This window comes from Natrix helvetica (genome assembly GCF_964273705.1).
Source record: "Natrix helvetica genome assembly, chromosome: W".
In the NCBI taxonomy this organism is placed as follows: domain Eukaryota; kingdom Metazoa; phylum Chordata; class Lepidosauria; order Squamata; family Natricidae; genus Natrix; species Natrix helvetica.
Genome location: NC_138555.1, coordinates 84,353,090 through 84,369,130, shown reverse-complemented (window position 1 = coordinate 84,369,130; position 16,041 = coordinate 84,353,090). Strand labels below are relative to the sequence as shown.

General features: G+C 50.3%; 1 protein-coding gene across 3 annotated transcripts in view; it reads left to right on the top strand.

Moving 5' to 3' along the window:
* LOC309400816 (chromodomain-helicase-DNA-binding protein 3-like) overlaps positions 1 to 16,041 on the top strand; it is a 110,559-nt gene that overhangs the window by 17,952 nt on the left and 76,566 nt on the right. For all 3 annotated transcript variants that reach the window (XM_081969504.1, XM_081969505.1, XM_081969506.1), the window contains exons 2-5: positions 1,519 to 1,637; positions 3,469 to 3,642; positions 4,691 to 4,812; positions 14,434 to 14,702. In XM_081969504.1, the coding sequence (XP_081825630.1) occupies positions 1,519 to 1,637; positions 3,469 to 3,642; positions 4,691 to 4,812; positions 14,434 to 14,702 (684 nt within the window). The remainder of the gene's footprint in view (positions 1 to 1,518; positions 1,638 to 3,468; positions 3,643 to 4,690; positions 4,813 to 14,433; positions 14,703 to 16,041) is intronic.

Below are 16,041 nucleotides of genomic sequence, written 5' to 3'. Positions count from 1 at the left end.
AACTTCTTGGAGGAACCCCTTCGGGGGAGGGGGGGAGGGATTAATGGCCTCTCCTCCTCCTCCTCCTCCGTCTTTAATACGGCAAAGTCATTTCGGCAGCTGTGAGGTGGAGTTGCTTCTGATTTACAACGATGGGGAACGAGAGGGGAGCTGGTCCCGGTGACTCCTATTAAGGAGTTACATTGCGTTGCCGTACCTGCAGCATCAAAGGGACTAGTGCCGCTCGTGGCTCTCACACTTGTACCAGGCCTTGGGAAATTGGGAGCCTGACCCCTTTTTAGGAATGGTTGTGTTGTTAACTACATGTTTTCTCCCCCCCCCCCCTCTACTACTTCTGGAAGGGGAGGGGAGGTTCTAGTGCACTCTGGCCATAATAAGCCTAGGAGACGTAGGAGAAGGAGCCTGGGGCCTCCTTCAAACCTTACAGAGTAGGGTTGAGAGTAAAAAGACCCGTTAAAAAGGTGGGAATAGTAATTGAACTTGTCTGGATTAGGCTGGCGATGCAGGATTCGAATAGAGGAGAATGCTTGTAATTCAGGGTTGGATGGTGGGAGTTCTCGGCGCTCTTGAGCTGGGTTGTTTCCTTGCATGGCCCGGCTATGAAGCATCATTTGGGGGTGGGGGGGGGAGAAGGGTTTGTGGAATGGAGAAAGGGAAAGGATAACTACGAGGTCCATGGTGCTGTGTGAAGTTGGTGGCTTTCTTGTGGACGTTTCATGACCTAACTAGGGAACATCATCAGTGCTAGAAGGGAGTGGGGTTTGCGGAGAGGAGGAGTAGGTGAAGGACTGTTGGGTCCTTGGTGGTCTCTGAGCTTGGTGGTTTTCTCACAGACGTTTCATGACCCAACTAGGGAACATCATCAGTGCTAGCAGGGAGTGGGGTTTGCAGAGAGGAGGAGGAGGGAGAGGAGGAGGAGGAGAAAAGGGAGATGAAGGAAGAGGGGAGGAGGAAGAGCAAGTGGCCCTTGGTGGTCTCTGAGCTTGGTGGTTTTCTCACAGACGTTTCATGACCCAACTAGGGAACATCATCAGTGCTACGAGAGATTGGGGTTTGGGAGGAGGAAGAAGAGGACTGAAGGGTCCTTGGTGCTCTCTGAGCTGGGTGGTTTTCCTGCAGACGTTTCATGACCCAACTAGTGAACATCATCAGTGCTAGAAGGAAGTTAATCAGCACTGATGATGTTCCCTCGCTGGGTCGTGAAACATCTGCAAGGAACCCCCAAACTCAAGAGACCGCCAAGGACCACCCAGCGGAGCTTTCGACGTTCCCTTGCTGCTCTTCCCTGCCTGGCCCTTTCCTCTCTGTGGTCTGCCCTTGCTGGCAGAGAGTGCAGCCGGAGGGTTGGCGGCAAGGCTCCAAGAGGACCACCTCTTGTCCCTCGCCATTGAGCTCGGAAGTGGCACTGAAGTGGTCTCAAAGCAGGCGGTCTCCTTCTGTCGTCTGCCCGTCTGTCTCTCTTTCTCTCTTTTTCCTTTTGACGCCTGGGGATCCTTTCCCCCCTGTTTTGTATTCCAGACGACGAAGAGGAGGATTTGTGCAGCTTAGAGAGTCCCCTCGTCGTCAAGAAGAAGAAACGAGGGCCGAGGAAGCAGAAGGAGAACAAGCCGGGGAAACCCAGGAAGCGCAAAAAATTAGTAAGTCGCCCCAACCGAAGCCTTTTCCTCTCTCTCTCTCTCCCACGCGGACCCGTATCCCGTATCGTTGGTGCTTGTGTACTTTTGCGTCAAGCCAATTCGCCAACAGAAGGAGGACTTCTTTAGCGGCATCCGTTCCTGACCTTAGGTAGAGGAGAACCAGTTTTGGGGTGTGTGTGTGTGTGGGGGGAATGGAAGCTTGACGTGGCCCCGTGGCAGGATTTCTCGCCTTGGTTCTCCCCCTCACAGGGGAGTTGGACCTCCTGTAGTCCTAACGATGCCTCAATCGGTTCAGAATGGTGTCGGCCGAGATTTGAACACCTCTCTTGTGGGTAACTGCACCGGCAGCCAGTTTCCTTCCAAATATTGGTGGTCCCTGGGAAAAGAGGGTCCTTCCCAGAGGTAGGGATTCAGCCGGTTCGGATCGGTTTGGCCGAACCGGTAGCGAAAATGGCAGGTGGCCCCGTCCGTCCACCCCGGCTCTATGGCATCCCAATTAGGCACTTTTTTTTAAAGCCCAAAGCGCACGTGCGAAAGGCGCCTGGGGCCACATTTGCAAACCGGTAGGGAGGTGAATGCCACCCCCTGGCCCTTCCAATAACCCTGGTGCCAGGCCACGTAGCGCCCAGAGCCCAGTTATTTGAAGGACCGCCTTTTTCCCAGTGACATCTATGTGACTCACCAGAGCAGGGAGGCAGGAGATGTTAGGGGTCTCCTTCCTTGAGTGGGACCCAAAAGAAGGGCCTTCTCCCTGGTGCCTATAGATAAGATTCCTCTCCCCCCCCCCCACTTTGATGCTCTCTTCCAAGGCTTGGAGACCCCAGAATTAGCCCATCAAGGGGTTGGTACAATTTCTGTTTGCCAGGAGGATTTATTGGGGGAGGGGGTGTTGTACCGGGGTTTTATATTTGCCAGCCGCCTCCTGGAGTCACCAAGAGTGAGTTGGGCAGCTTATATACATGTTCTTAATAAATAATAAAAATTGCTGTGCGTGAAAAGGTTCTGCCTGGGTCAGAGGCGTAGCGGATGGATGAAAAAGCAAAAAAAAAAATTCACTTTTAATCACACAATGGCCCGAAGTAAAGAACGACGCACGTTTTTTTTATTGTTGTAAAAGATTGCCATTGTAATCTACCGTGTTTCCCCCCAAAATAAGACAGGGTCTTATTTTCTTTGGATTCCCCCCACCCGAAATAAGCCCTTGGCCTTATTTTTCGGGTGGTCTTATTACTTTTGACGTGCAGGAAGCAGCGAGCGCGGTCACCTCATGGCTGCTGGTGTGTTGCAATATTTTGGGGGAGGGCTTATTTTTGCGCATGTGCTCGAAAGCCAAATTGGGTTTATTATCCAGGGAGGTCTTATTTTCAGGGAAACATGCTGTTTCTGACTTAGGAGCCACCCAGAATCATTGGCTGAGATGGGTGGCTATAGAAATCAAACAAAATAAATGTGTAAATCAGAGGTGGGGAAAGTTGCCCCCTTTACCACCTGCGGATTTCGACTACCCAGAATTCCTCGAGCATGGCTGGCTCAGGAATTCTGGGAGTTGAAGTCCACAGGTCATAAAGGGACCATCTTTCCCCACCCCTGGTGTAAAGCGATGGAAGCTTTTCTGCATCTCCTCTTCGCGTTGACAAAAAAAATCCCCCGGGCTGTTTTATTCGTTTGCCAAGTCGTTATGTCACAATGAAATGGGAGGGGTGGGAGGGGGAGACTGTGGTCCTGGCAGGGGGGGCTTCTCCGTGCTCAGCAGGGAGGCTGGTCTCTTAATTAATGCTAACGATCTCACTCGCCTTGGGCTCTGGGTTTTTTTCTTTTCCCCTCTTGGCAGGTCAGTGAGGATGAGTTTGAGTCCGACCGAGAGGAGTATCGGGCCAAGTCAGAGAGCGGGGGCAGCGACTATGGAGGCGTGGGGAAGAAGAAGCGGCGCAAACACCGGGAGAAGAAAGAGAAGAAGACCAAGCGGCGGAAAAAGACGGAGGAAGACGGAATGCAAAAGCCAAAGGTGAGAAGGAGCCTCGGCCTCCTCCTCCTCCTCCTCCTCCTTCGTGGCTGATGGGGTGGTGATGGAGTTGCCGGATGGTGAAAGGTCCAGCTCCACAGCTGTGTTGGCTGCTGCTTGTAGTAGAAGAGTCTCCCCAGACAGCTCAGCTTCCCCTGGGAACAGACAGACAGGGTTTCATGGGGCTTAGGCGTTGGGAGGTCAGGCTAACGGCTCTAGCCACTACGCAAGGCTTCAAGGCTACTTCCCCACTTGACTCCGCCTTGCCTTGCGTTTCCCAATTTCCCAACATGTACAAGAGCAATTAGCTTCAGGCTGAAAGCGGGGTGGGGTGGGGGGTGGGAGGGTGGGAGCTGATAAGACTCCCCCTCTGCTGATCCCCTATTTTTCTCCTGTGCTGCAAAAGAAAAGAGGCTGAAGCCCTTTCTCTCCCTCCCTCTCTCTCTCTCTCTCTCTCTTTCTTTTTTTCTTTCTTTCTCTCTCTCTCTCTCTCTCTCTTTCTTTTCTTCTTTCTTTTCTTTCCTTTATTTTCTTTCTCCTTCTTTCTTTCCTAACTTTCTTGTCTTTTTCCTTCCTCCCTCCCACTTTCTTTCTTTCTCTCTCTTTCTTTCTCTTTCCTATCTTTCTCGTCTTTTTCCTCCCCCCCTTTCTCTCTCTCTCTCTCTCTCTCTCTTTCCTATCCAACTTTCTTAATTATTTGTCTTTTTCCTCCCCTCCCTCTTTCTCTCTTTCCTCTTTCTTGTCTTTTCCCTTCCTTCCTTCCCTTTTCTTTCTTTCTTTTTCTTTCTTTCTTTCTTTCTTTCTTTCTTTCTCTCTCTCTCTCTCTCTCTCTCTCTCTCTCTCTCTCTCTCTCTCTCTGTCTCTTTCTTTCCTATCTTTCTTTCCTATCTTGTCTTTTTCATTCCTTCCTCCCTCTTTCTTTTTTTCTTTCTTTCCTATCCATCTTTCTTGTCTTTTTGTCTCCATCCTTCCTACCTTTCTTCTGTCTCTCTCTGTCTCTACTTTGCTCTTGGGGGGATGTCCTGAGACTTTCTGTCCCCTTCCTTCAAAGGTGGAGCAGAAGTCCTCGGCCCAGCTGCTCATGACTTGGGGCCTGGAAGACGTTGACCATGTTTTCACCGAGGAAGACTACCACACCTTGACAAACTACAAAGCCTTCAGCCAGTTCATGAGGTGAGTTCTTATATCAGCCGGTGGGCGAGGTGGGCGGGCAAGGGAAACGCGACCCAGCAGGTTTTCAAGTTGATGGTTGAAATTTCTCGCGGTCAAGTGATTACCATTTGCAATTTTCCCAGCTGGCTTCCGACAAACAAAGTCAATGGGGGAAGTCGGATTCGCTTAATGACCGAATGATTCATTTAATAACGGCAGTGGTTTGCTTAACTGTGGCAAAAAGAGGTCAGGAAATGGGGGTAAACTCACTTAACAACTGCCTGGCCTCCATTGTGGCCGTAAGTGGAGGGCTACCTGTATCTATCATCTACCTATCATTATCTGTCTATCATCTACCTATCACCTATCATCATCTTTGCATCTCTCTCTCTCTATCTCTATCTCTGTCTATCCATCCATCCATTATCTATCTTCTATCTATCATTGTCAACCTATCATCTATCATTGTGTGTGTTCATCCATCCATCTGTCCATTATCATCTATTTAACATTATCATCTACCTATCTTTTATCATTATCTTTCTGTGTCCGTCTATCTATCTACCTATCTACCTACCTACCTACCTACCTATCTGTCTATCTATCTGTCTATCATCTCTCTCTCTCCTCTATCATCATTCTCTGTGTCTGTCTATCTATCTATCATCTCTCTATCTATCTATCTATCTATCTATCTATCTATCTATCTATCTATCATCATTCTCTCTGTCTGTCTGTTTATCATTCTCTGTCTGTCTATCTATCTATCTATCATCTATCTATCTATCTATCTATCTATCTATCTATCTATCTATCTATCTATCTATCATCTATCTATCTATCATCTATCTATCTTTCTTTCTTTCTTTCTTTCTATTATTCTACCTATATCTATCTATCTACCTACCTACCTATCTATCTATCTATCTATCTATCTATCTATCTATCTATCTATCTATCTTTCATATTGCCATTTCCTTCTGTGGAGTTTTAATTTGATGAGACCTTGAGAGGGGCAGCCAGATAAAACGAAGGATGCGTCTCTTGGCCCACACGCCCACAATGCACAATTCTCCGCAAAAAGGGTGGCTGCTCAAAGAAACCCCAGGTCCCCTTTCTCCGTCCCCCCCACTCCTCCCCCCCATCCCTTTCTAATGCGATCCTACTCGGGGTGGCCTTAAGAACCCCAACGAGCCTTTTGAGAGGAGAAGGGTTCCTTCTGCTGATCGTCGTCGTCTTCTCTCTGGGGAGACGTCTGCTGGAGGAATTGAAATTCCCGACTTGTGCCAGGGGAGCTTCTCATCCCCGTCTCGGCCTCCCTGAGCGGCAAAAGACTCTGGGAAAGGAGGGGAGGGGGGGGGGAGGCGAGACACCTGCCTGGAGAACAGGAAGGGTTTATCACTCGCTCCTAAGCCAGCTGGCCTCAGTTGGATGCAAATCCTGCAACCTCTGGCGGTTCTCCGGCGCGTCCCGAGACGTTTCCTCTGGCTGCCAGCCTGCACTTCTCGCCAGGCGAGGCTGAGCTCATGTCAGCGACAGGGAAGCAGCCCGTGGCCTTGGCAGCCCCCGTGGTCTCTCCCGGCTTCAGCCTGGTGGGCAGAGGCGCGCTCGGCTGCCAACCGACTGCTCTGTGACCGATGGGAGGGAATCTGGCACCAGCAATCGCCAGGCCACCTGGGTCTTCTTTTTTCTTAATAAAGGCAGTGATTTATCCCAGCTTGCCCAAGAGGTTGGGGGAGAACAGGCCTGCTGAAGTGGGGCGGAAGGGATTTGTGGGGAGGAAACCCTCCGCCTGACTCTAATTAGCTGTGAATTGTTGGGCACTTGCCTGGGCGGGAGGCAGATCGTCTGCCTGCAGCCGCCTTCCCTGCGGCTGGCGGCTGCCGTGGCTGGAATTGGCCGAACGCTCCCTTGATGGAGAGGGAATTCCTTCTGGGGAAAGCCCTGTGGGGCCCTTTGATGCCTCCTTCTTGGCTCTCGGAGGGCTTCGAGGACTCTCACGCCTCTCTCGCTGGGCTTTGGGGAGGGGCTGCGCTCCTAAAATACCTTAACAAGGCTCTGGGGGGAGAGCTGTGCGATATCTCCCATTTCCTGGGCTGCAGGAAGCCAGGGGCCACCGTCCCTTCAGAGAACTGGGGGCTGTGATGTCCCTCGTGGCAACCCTGGAATTGGAGAGGGCGGGGGGGGGGAATAAAACTGGTATTGAACCTTGGGGTGATTTGGGGTTTGCCTAAAGTCGTGGGGACAAACGGGGGGCTGCTAAGGCTTGTGTGGGTCTTGCCCCAATGTGATCGGGCGAGTTGGAAGGGACCTCGGAGGTCTTCTAGTCCAACCCCCTGCTCAGGCAGGAAACCCTATAGTACCGTTTCAGACAAATACCTGTCTAATCTCTTCTTAAAAACCTGACAACGGCACCGCGGGGCGGAAAAAATGGGGGGATTTATGACCGTTTCCCACCCTTACGGCCGTTGCAGGGTTCCCCGTGGCCGCACGGTCAGAATTCAGACGCCTGGCAGCGGACTCCGTCTTTATGGCGGCCGCGGTGTCCTGGGGCTCCTGCGATGATCCCCTCTTGCGAAGGCAAACGAGGAAGCCGGATTTGTTGAACGACTGTGTTCCTCGCTTAAGAACTGCATAGAACAGAGGTGGCAAAGCTCATGGAGGTTGGGGGCTTACGATGGTGGTCGTAAGTCGAGGAATACCCTGTATTGCAGGGCTACGTTCCTCTTTCTCTGCAGAGGGGACAGGAAGTGTAGCTAACAGTTGGGTTGGTTCATTGATTCTGCTGTCTTTCGCCCATGCTACATTTCATCTTGGAAGGGGCCTTTGGAGGTCATCTAGTCCAGCAGTCTACGGCCTTTGCGGCTCGGTGGCCCGGCTGGAAAGGGGGCCACAGCCTTGGAGATTGGGGACCCCTGTTCTAGTCCAACCCCCTGCTCAGGCAGGAAGCCCTCTACCCTTTCACACAAATGGCTGCCCAGTCTCTTCTTAAAAACCTCCAGGGATGGAGCAATTACACCTTCTAGTGGCAAGCTGTCCCAAGGGTTCATTGTTCTTACTGTCGGGAAATTCCTCCTCAATTCCAGGTTGCTTCTCTCCGTGATGAGTTTCCATCCATTGTTTCTTGTCCTGCCTTCAGGTGCTTTGGAGAATAGGTTGGCCCCTTCCTCTTCTTTGGGGCAGCCCCTCAAAGATTGGAAGATACCCTCGTGTTTCCCCTAGTCCTTCTCTTTGTTAGAATTGCACAGTGGGAAGGGACCTTGGAGGTCTTCTAGTCCAACCCCCTGCTCAAGCAGGAGATCTTATACACCATTTCAGACAAATGGCTGTCCAGTCTGTTCTTGAAAACCTCCAGCGATGGAGTGCCTACAACCTCTGGTGGCAAGCAGTTCCACTGGTTAATTGTTCTAACTGTCAGGAAATTCCTCCTCGGTTGTAAATTGTTTCTCTCCTTGAATGGTTTCCATCGGTTGCTTCTTCTCTATTGGAGAATAGGTGGACCCCCTCTTCTTTGGGGGAGCCCCTCAAATATTGGAAGACTGCTATCATGTCCCCCCCTACTCCTTCTTTTCTCTAGACTGGCCAAAGCCAGTTCCAGCAACCGTTCTTCGTTATGTTTTATCTTCCAGTCCCCTCATCGTCCCCCACCTTCTATTTCCTCGATCTGTTTTTAATATTCTACCTCTGGTTTTATTTTTCTTCTTCTTCTTCTTCTTCTTTTCCTTTTAACCCCCTGGATGCAGAATTATTCCCATCTGGCTACGGCAAACAACCAACGGTATAGGCTGGGCTTTTCTTTTATCTTGTGGTTATCCTTGTGTGTTTGCCTCCCCCATCCCTCCCCTCCCCTTGCCACATTCTTCACACACACACATTCTTCACACACACACACACACACACACGGCCAGACCGACTGTGTCTTTTTTTTTTTGTTCAGGCCTGCCTTTGTTTCTGCGACACGCCTATTTCTGGAAACCATTTTGAAATTAAATAAATTCAGATCCCTCCCTCTGTTGAGCTGGCTGCATTTTTTTTAATTTTCAATCTCTCTCTCTCTCTCTCTCCTCCCCCCCTTTTAAAAGCCCCGAGCTCGTATTTCTTTAATGGCATCCCTTCTTTTCTTCCTTTTAATCGCCCATCCGCAGTGCATTGTGGGAGGTATCGACCATCAATAATTAAACAAGCCTGATCCACTCGTCCAAATGAGATCATAGAGCGCCCGGCGGCCATAAGGAAGGTGGCTTCGTGGGGATAAATTTTCGAAATGGTTGGAAGCAAAGCCTCCCCCAGGCTGGAAAAATGTGCCCCCCCCCCGAATTTTTTTCTTTTTAATGTAATAGAAGAGAGAGAAAAATTATTATTGCATTCATTCTCCTATGAGATAGAGAGGCCTCACATTAAATCGTATCAAATTTCTTTTTTGTTGTTGTTGAGGCTTTACCTCGTCTTTGTCCTGGCTGTGCTTTTTGTAAGTCCTCGACTTACAGCGTCCTCGTGATCCCCTGATCAAAATTCGGACGCTCGGCCAATTGACTCCGGTTTATGATGGTCGTAGTGTCCCGAGGGCAGGTGAAATCCCCTTTTGCGACCTCCTGACCAGCAAACTCCATGAAGGAGCCAGAATCGCTTAACAACCAGGTTACTAACTGATCAACCACGGTGTTTCATTGAACGACGGTAGCCAGAAAGCTCGTAAAATGGGGCAAAATGTCACAAATGCCTCGCTTAACAACTGAGGTTTTGGGCTCCATTGTGGTCATAAGTCGAGGACTACCTGCATAGCTCCTTGCATGTCATTCAAGGTCCAAGGTTCAGAATTTTGGCCTGAAAAAAATGTATACTGGGCATTTCTGATTTAAGGAACGTGGGCATATATTTTCCCGCACATCACTTTCCCAATCTATTTTCCTGAATTTAAATGTGGCTTTATGATTTCTACAGTGCGGTTGCAAGTAATCTTCCAAACCGTGGTTTGTAAAAGCATCTCAGTTTCTGTTTAGCTCTGATCAACTGCATAACCGTAGTTTGTCATTACGCAAGCAAGTATAAAAAGTGGAAAGAGGGGGCAAATAACTAAGGCGGAACTATTCTCCAAGGCACCTGAGGGTAGAACAAGAAGCAATGGGTGGAAACTAATCAAGGAGAGAAGCAACTTAGAACTGAGGAGAAACTTCCTGACAGTTAGAACAATTCATCAGTGGAACAGAAGTTGCCTCCAGAAGTTGTGAATGCCCCAACACTGGAAGTCTTGAAGAAGATGTTGGATAGCCATTTGTCTGAAGTGGTGTAGGGTTTCCTGCCTAGTCAGGGGGTTGGACTAGAAGACCTCCAAGGTCCCTTCCAACTCTGCTATTGTATTATTGTATCAGCAAATAGCCCGAGCCTGTAAAAGAGGACATGAGGAAAGCTGAGACTCACAATGAAGAAAGGCTTGCGACAAAAGTAAAACAATAATAATAAAAAAAGCTTCTTCCAACATGTTAAAAACTAGAAAAAAAATCAAGGAAACAATTGGTCCATTGCTGGGAGAAAGTGGCAAGAAGATGACAAGCAGCAGGGAGAAAGCAGAGCTACTTAACTGGTTTTTTGCACCTGTCTTTACGCAGAGGGAAAAAACAGTCCAACCTATCAAAAACAGCACCACAAAAAAAAAAAAAAAAACAGATTAGGAACACAAGTTGTAGCAGTCTTCCAATATCTCAGGGATTGCCCCAAAGAAGAGGGAGTCAAGCAATTCTCCAAAGCACCTGAGGGTAGAACAAGAAGCAATGGGTGGAAACTAATCAAGGAGAGAAGCAACTTAGAACTGGGGAGAAACTTCCTGACAGTGAGAACAATGAATCAGTGGAACAGAAGTTGCCTCCAGAAGTTGTGAATGCTCCAACACTGGAGGTTTATAAGGAGAGAATGGATAGCCATTTGTCTGAAGTGGTGTAGGATTTCCTGCCTAAGCAGGGGGTTGAACTAGAAGACCTCCAAGGTCCCTTCCAACTCTGCTATTCTATTCTGCTCTACTCTACTCTTATTTCTATTTCTATTTCTATTTCTATCTCTATTTCCTATTCTATTCTATTCTATTCTATTCTATTCTATTCTATGCCGTGTCTGAGTAAAAACCAAAGTGATTCAAAGAAAGGAGAGACAGATCCTCGTAGATGGGACATTCATCCAGACTTTTTAAAGAAACCTGCCGTTATTAACCTGGTCGTTAAGCGAATCCGGCTTCCCCATGGACTTTGCTTGTCGGGAAGTCACCCAAAAAACCAACCCAGAGATCGCGTGATCCGGGACGCTGCAACCGTCATAAATAAGAACCAGTTGCCAAGCATCTGAATCTTGGTTACGTGATATGGGGGAATGCTGCAACGGTCATAAGTGTGAAAAACTCTCCTAAGTCACTTTTTTTCAGTGCCGTTGTGACTTCGAACGGTCACTAAATGAAGTCAAGGATTACCTGTGCAGACCAAAGCTAGGTTGATCCTGCCGTGATTTTCTGCCAGCCCAAATCCAAGGGATCCATACACCAAAGAATAATAGAGTCGGAAGGGACCTTGGAGGTCCTCTAGTCCAACCCCCTGGTCTCAGGGTTCCTTATACTCATGATGGCGAACCTACCTACCTACCTTCCTTCCTTCCTTCCTTCCTTCCTTCCTTCCTCCCTTCCTCCCTTCCTCCCTCCCTCCCCCTCCCTCCCCCCCCCCCAACTTCTGGAGGCAAGCTATTCAGCAACACAGAGTTGGAAGGGACCTCGGAGGTCTTCTAGTCCAACCCCCTGCTCAGGCAGGAAACCCTGTACTACCATTTCAGACAAATAGTTGTCTAATCTCTTCTTAAAAATCTGACAACGGCACCGGCGGGATTAAAAAAAAGGGGGATTTATGACCGTTTTTCACCCTTACGGCCGTTGCAGCGTTCCCTGTGGCCGCGCAGTCAGAATTCCGACCTCTGGCAGAGAACTTCATATTTATGATGGCCGCAGTGTCCCGGGCTCCTGTGATGACCCCGTCTTGTGACCATCCAACACTGAACAACCGTGTTACTCGCCCTTACCCAGACCCCATCCCCTTTTGAACCAATGCTCTTAGTAGGCCGAAGCCCCTCTCCCACGTGGTCGGGTCAGACACGGGCTCTTAGCCTTGACAGCCGATGAAGTCCTAAAATGCCCAGGCAGGGTGTGTGTAAGTGCGTGTGTGGGTGTCTGCAGGGAGCAAGATCCAGAGACATGCAGCCCCCTTTGGCCAGCAGAACGATTGCAAATGATGGATGTCTTCTGCTTGGAGGGGGGGGGGGAGTTCCTTGTGGCTGTGGGCTGTGGGGGTGTTGAGTTGTGGGGAGGAGATGAAGGCTGGTTGTGGGAGGCGGGGGAGAGCATCAAGAAGCTTGTGCCTCTCTGGGCTTGCTCTGCCAAGATTTGAGCCTTGTTCCTCCTGCTCGCTCGCTCACTCGAGCACCCCGTCGGCTTCGGTCGGATTAAATGGAGCGTTGGCCTGTTCCAGTTTGGCAGTTCTCCATCTTCCCTGGAGACTGATAAGAGCCCCTTTAATCCTCCGCTTTGGTGCGTGCTGTGTGTGTGTGTGTGATTCCTGGGGGAGGAGGAAACGGAAGCAATCGCTGTGATGTTGCAGCTCGCTGGAGGGGCAGACTCGCTCTCATCTCCAAACACGTCACATCAGACGCTCGGGAAGAGCTCCTTTCTCACGTTCCCCGTTTAGAACCTGATAAAAATGTTTCTCTTAGCCCTCTCTGTGGGATCCTGCAGGAAGCACAACTCCACAATGCAGCTCCTTTCAGCAGGCCCAAGAAGGCTCCACAGCCAGAGGTGGGCTGCTGCCGGTTCGGATGAACCAGTAGTTCCGGCCAGTAGTTGCGCCCACCTGCCTGGCGCTATCCCATCGTATATACCGTATTTTTTGGAGTATAAGACCCACTCCCCCCAAAAAAAGAGTGTGAAAATTTGGGTGCATCTTATACACCAAATGTAGCCCCACCGGCCCACACCCTTTGGCCACTGCCTCCTAGCAATTTGCCTCCTTGCAGCAAGCAGCAAATAACCTCTTTCGGTTTCAACTGCAGCACAGCCTGATTAGCACAAGCAGCTGATCGGCCTTCCGACCATCAGCTGATTCAGTCTGCAGGGATTGCTATTGCCTATTGCCGCTTCTGTACCCCCTTTTCCACCCATTCCGATCCCCGCCGCCCGGAATGGGTGCAGAATGGGGTGCACGGAGCCCGAAAGCGGAGGCAGCAACAGGCGATGGCAATCCCTGCAGCCTGAAACAGCTGATGTTTCGGGGGCCGATCCAACCGACAATCAGCTGCTTGTGCTAATCACGCTGTGCGAAGCTGAAATGGGCTGTTTGCTGCAAGGAGGCAGAGGCAGATTTTTTTTCTTGTTGCTAATCAGGCTGTGCTGAAATTGACATTGAAGCAGAAACAGGCTGTTTGCTGCAAGGAGGCAAATTGCTGGGAGGCAGAGGCAGCTTTTTTTTCTTGTTTTCTTCCCCAAAAGATGCCTAGGTGCGTCCTATACTTCGGAGAGTCTTATACTCCGAAAAATAAGGTAATCGTGTTTTTGCTGCCGCGCACATGTGTGGAAGGCACACACTCACATTTTCGGTTCTGGACGAACCGGTTGTTACATTGTGTGACACCCACCTCTGCTCCACCCACATTGCACCACTCAGGGGACTCCAAGGTCACAGACAAACCTCCAACTGGCCTCAGGATCTCTCTAAAAGAATTGCAAATGACCAACTGCCTGCAAGGAGTATAAATCCTTCCCTTCCTCCACCATTCAGTCAGAGCCGAAGAAGCTTCTTGGATGAGGAGCGAAATGTCTTCAAAGAAAAAACGAGTCCAGTTGCCGCTTGAAAAAAAGCGCCTGGGGGATATTCTGTTGTGGGTCTTTTAATCTTGGTGTTGTGGCCTCTCTAACTGCCTGCAGAGCAGATTCGGACAGTGAGGAGGTTGGGGAGGAAGATGGGCCAGTCCTGGAGTCTGGGGAAGTCTCTGATGAGGGCTCTGTATCGAAGGCCAGGACCGTATGCCAGTTATCAGCTGCCTTCGGAGTCAGACATCAGTGAGGCAGAAGAACAGCTGGAGCCTGTTCCCAGTGTGCTCATGCGCAGAGTTGCCAGGAGAAGGGAACAGCTAAAGAACAGGGATCGACTCGGGAGTAAAGCCACAGGTGGACGGCGAATGGTCCCTCCCAGAAGAAATAAAAGAGGAGCGACAGGGGAGTGGAGTTTGCAGGAGGCCATTAGTTCCATTCATTAGGGTGAAGAACTGTTGCTGACTTCTTGCCAAGGAATTGCTGCTACAGCGTGGAGTTTAGAAGATATCGGCCTGGCAGCTCTCCAAGCCTGATCAAGGTCCGTAGTGGTGAAATCTCATGAAAGATTGTTGGCCGGGACTTTTCTGGAGAGGAATTCCCTTTAATCTAAATAAAAGGGGTTTCATCGGGACGAGGAGTCGGTTTCGTGCTCTTGGGAAGCCCAGGGCAAAACACTTGGTCATGAATGCGAGGGAACATTGGCCTGGCCATCCAGGTGTCCTTTAGGTCAGAATTCAAGGCAGCGCGTCGGCTTCCTTTCCCACGCGGAATTAACACGACTCTTTTTTTTCCCCCTCTCCTCCCTCCAGGCCTCTCATTGCCAAAAAGAACCCCAAGATCCCCATGTCCAAAATGATGACCATCATGGGAGCCAAGTGGCGGGAGTTCAGTGCCAACAACCCCTTCAAAGGATCGACGGCCGCTGTGGCCGCTGCGGCTGCTGCGGCTGCGGCCGCCGTAGCAGAACAAGTCTCGGCTGCCGTCTCGGCCGTGATCCCTTCACCTGAGCCCCCACACCTGCTGCAGCCCCCGCCTCAGCCTCTTCCCATCCGCAAAGCCAAAACCAAAGAGGGCAAAGGTGAGTAGCGGGCCTTTCTCTGGAGGATGAGGATGGTGCAAAGAACAGAGGGGAGGGGGGAACACGGGGAGGGGCGGTTTCTGGCTGGATCGGAGTCAGCCGTTCGGTGCGCTGAGGCCGGTATCACCAATAGGAAATTGTAATGCTAAGAAAGAAAAGCTGGGAAGAGAATATTTGTGGGTTGAAATGAAGGGTCCTGGGTGCTCTTTGAACTGGGTGGGTTTCTTGCAGACGTTTCATGACCCAACCAGGGGATGGAATCAGTGGGAGGAGGAGGGGTTGTGGAGAGGAGAAAGATGGGGTGGAGGAGGACTATGGGGTCCTTCATGCTCTCTCAACTTGGTGGTTTTCTTGCAGACGTTTCATGGACCAGCTAGGGAACATCATCAGTGCTAGAAGGGAGGAGGGTTTGTGGAGTGGAGGAGGGTTTGGAGGAGGAGAGGAAGCACTTTGAGGTCTTTGCTGGTCTCTGAGCTTGGTGGTTTTCTTGCAGACGTCTCATGAACCAGCTAGGGAACATCATCAGTGCTAGAGGGTTTGTGGAGAGGAGGAGGAGAACTGTGAGGTCCTTGGTGCTCTCTGAACTTGGTGGGTTTCTTGCAGACGTCGCATGGACTAACTAGGGAATGTCATCAGTGCTAGAAGTGGAATTGGAGAGAGGAGGAGGAGGAGGAAAGAGAGGAAGAGGAAAAGGAGAAATACTGTGGGGTCCTTGGTGCTCTCTGAGCTGGGTGGGTTTCTTGCAGACGTTTCATGGACCAGCTAGGGAACATCATCAGTGCTAGAAGGGAGTGGAGATTGCAGAGGAGAGGACTGAGAGGTCCTTGGTGCTTTCTGAGCTTGATGGTTTTCTTGCAGACTTTTCATGACCCAACCAGGGAACACTCTCAGTATTGGAAGAGTGGGGGGATTGCAGACAGGAAGAGGGGGGGGCGGAGGGAGGAAGGAGGTGACAACTTTGGAGGCCATCATCAGTGCTAGGAGGGAGGGGTGTGTTTGGAGAGGAGGAGGAGGAGGTTTGGTGCTCTATGCGCTTGATGGTTTTCTGTGTGGACCGGGCTGACCTCAGAATCTGTCCCTTCGACATTTCATGACCCGTCTAGATCATATCATCAGTGCTACAAACAACAACAACAACAACCCCAGAATACAGAACTCTTCCAACAGCTCAGACACCCAGATAAGCAGGGATGAAACCCAGACAAACAATGAAGCTGAAAGCAATACCTCAATAAAAGAACAACCGAGGAGGCTACGACACTCCCCCCAACGGATGATGTTACCTAGTTGGGTCACGAAACCTCAGCAAGAAAACCACCAAGCTCAGAGAGCACCAAGG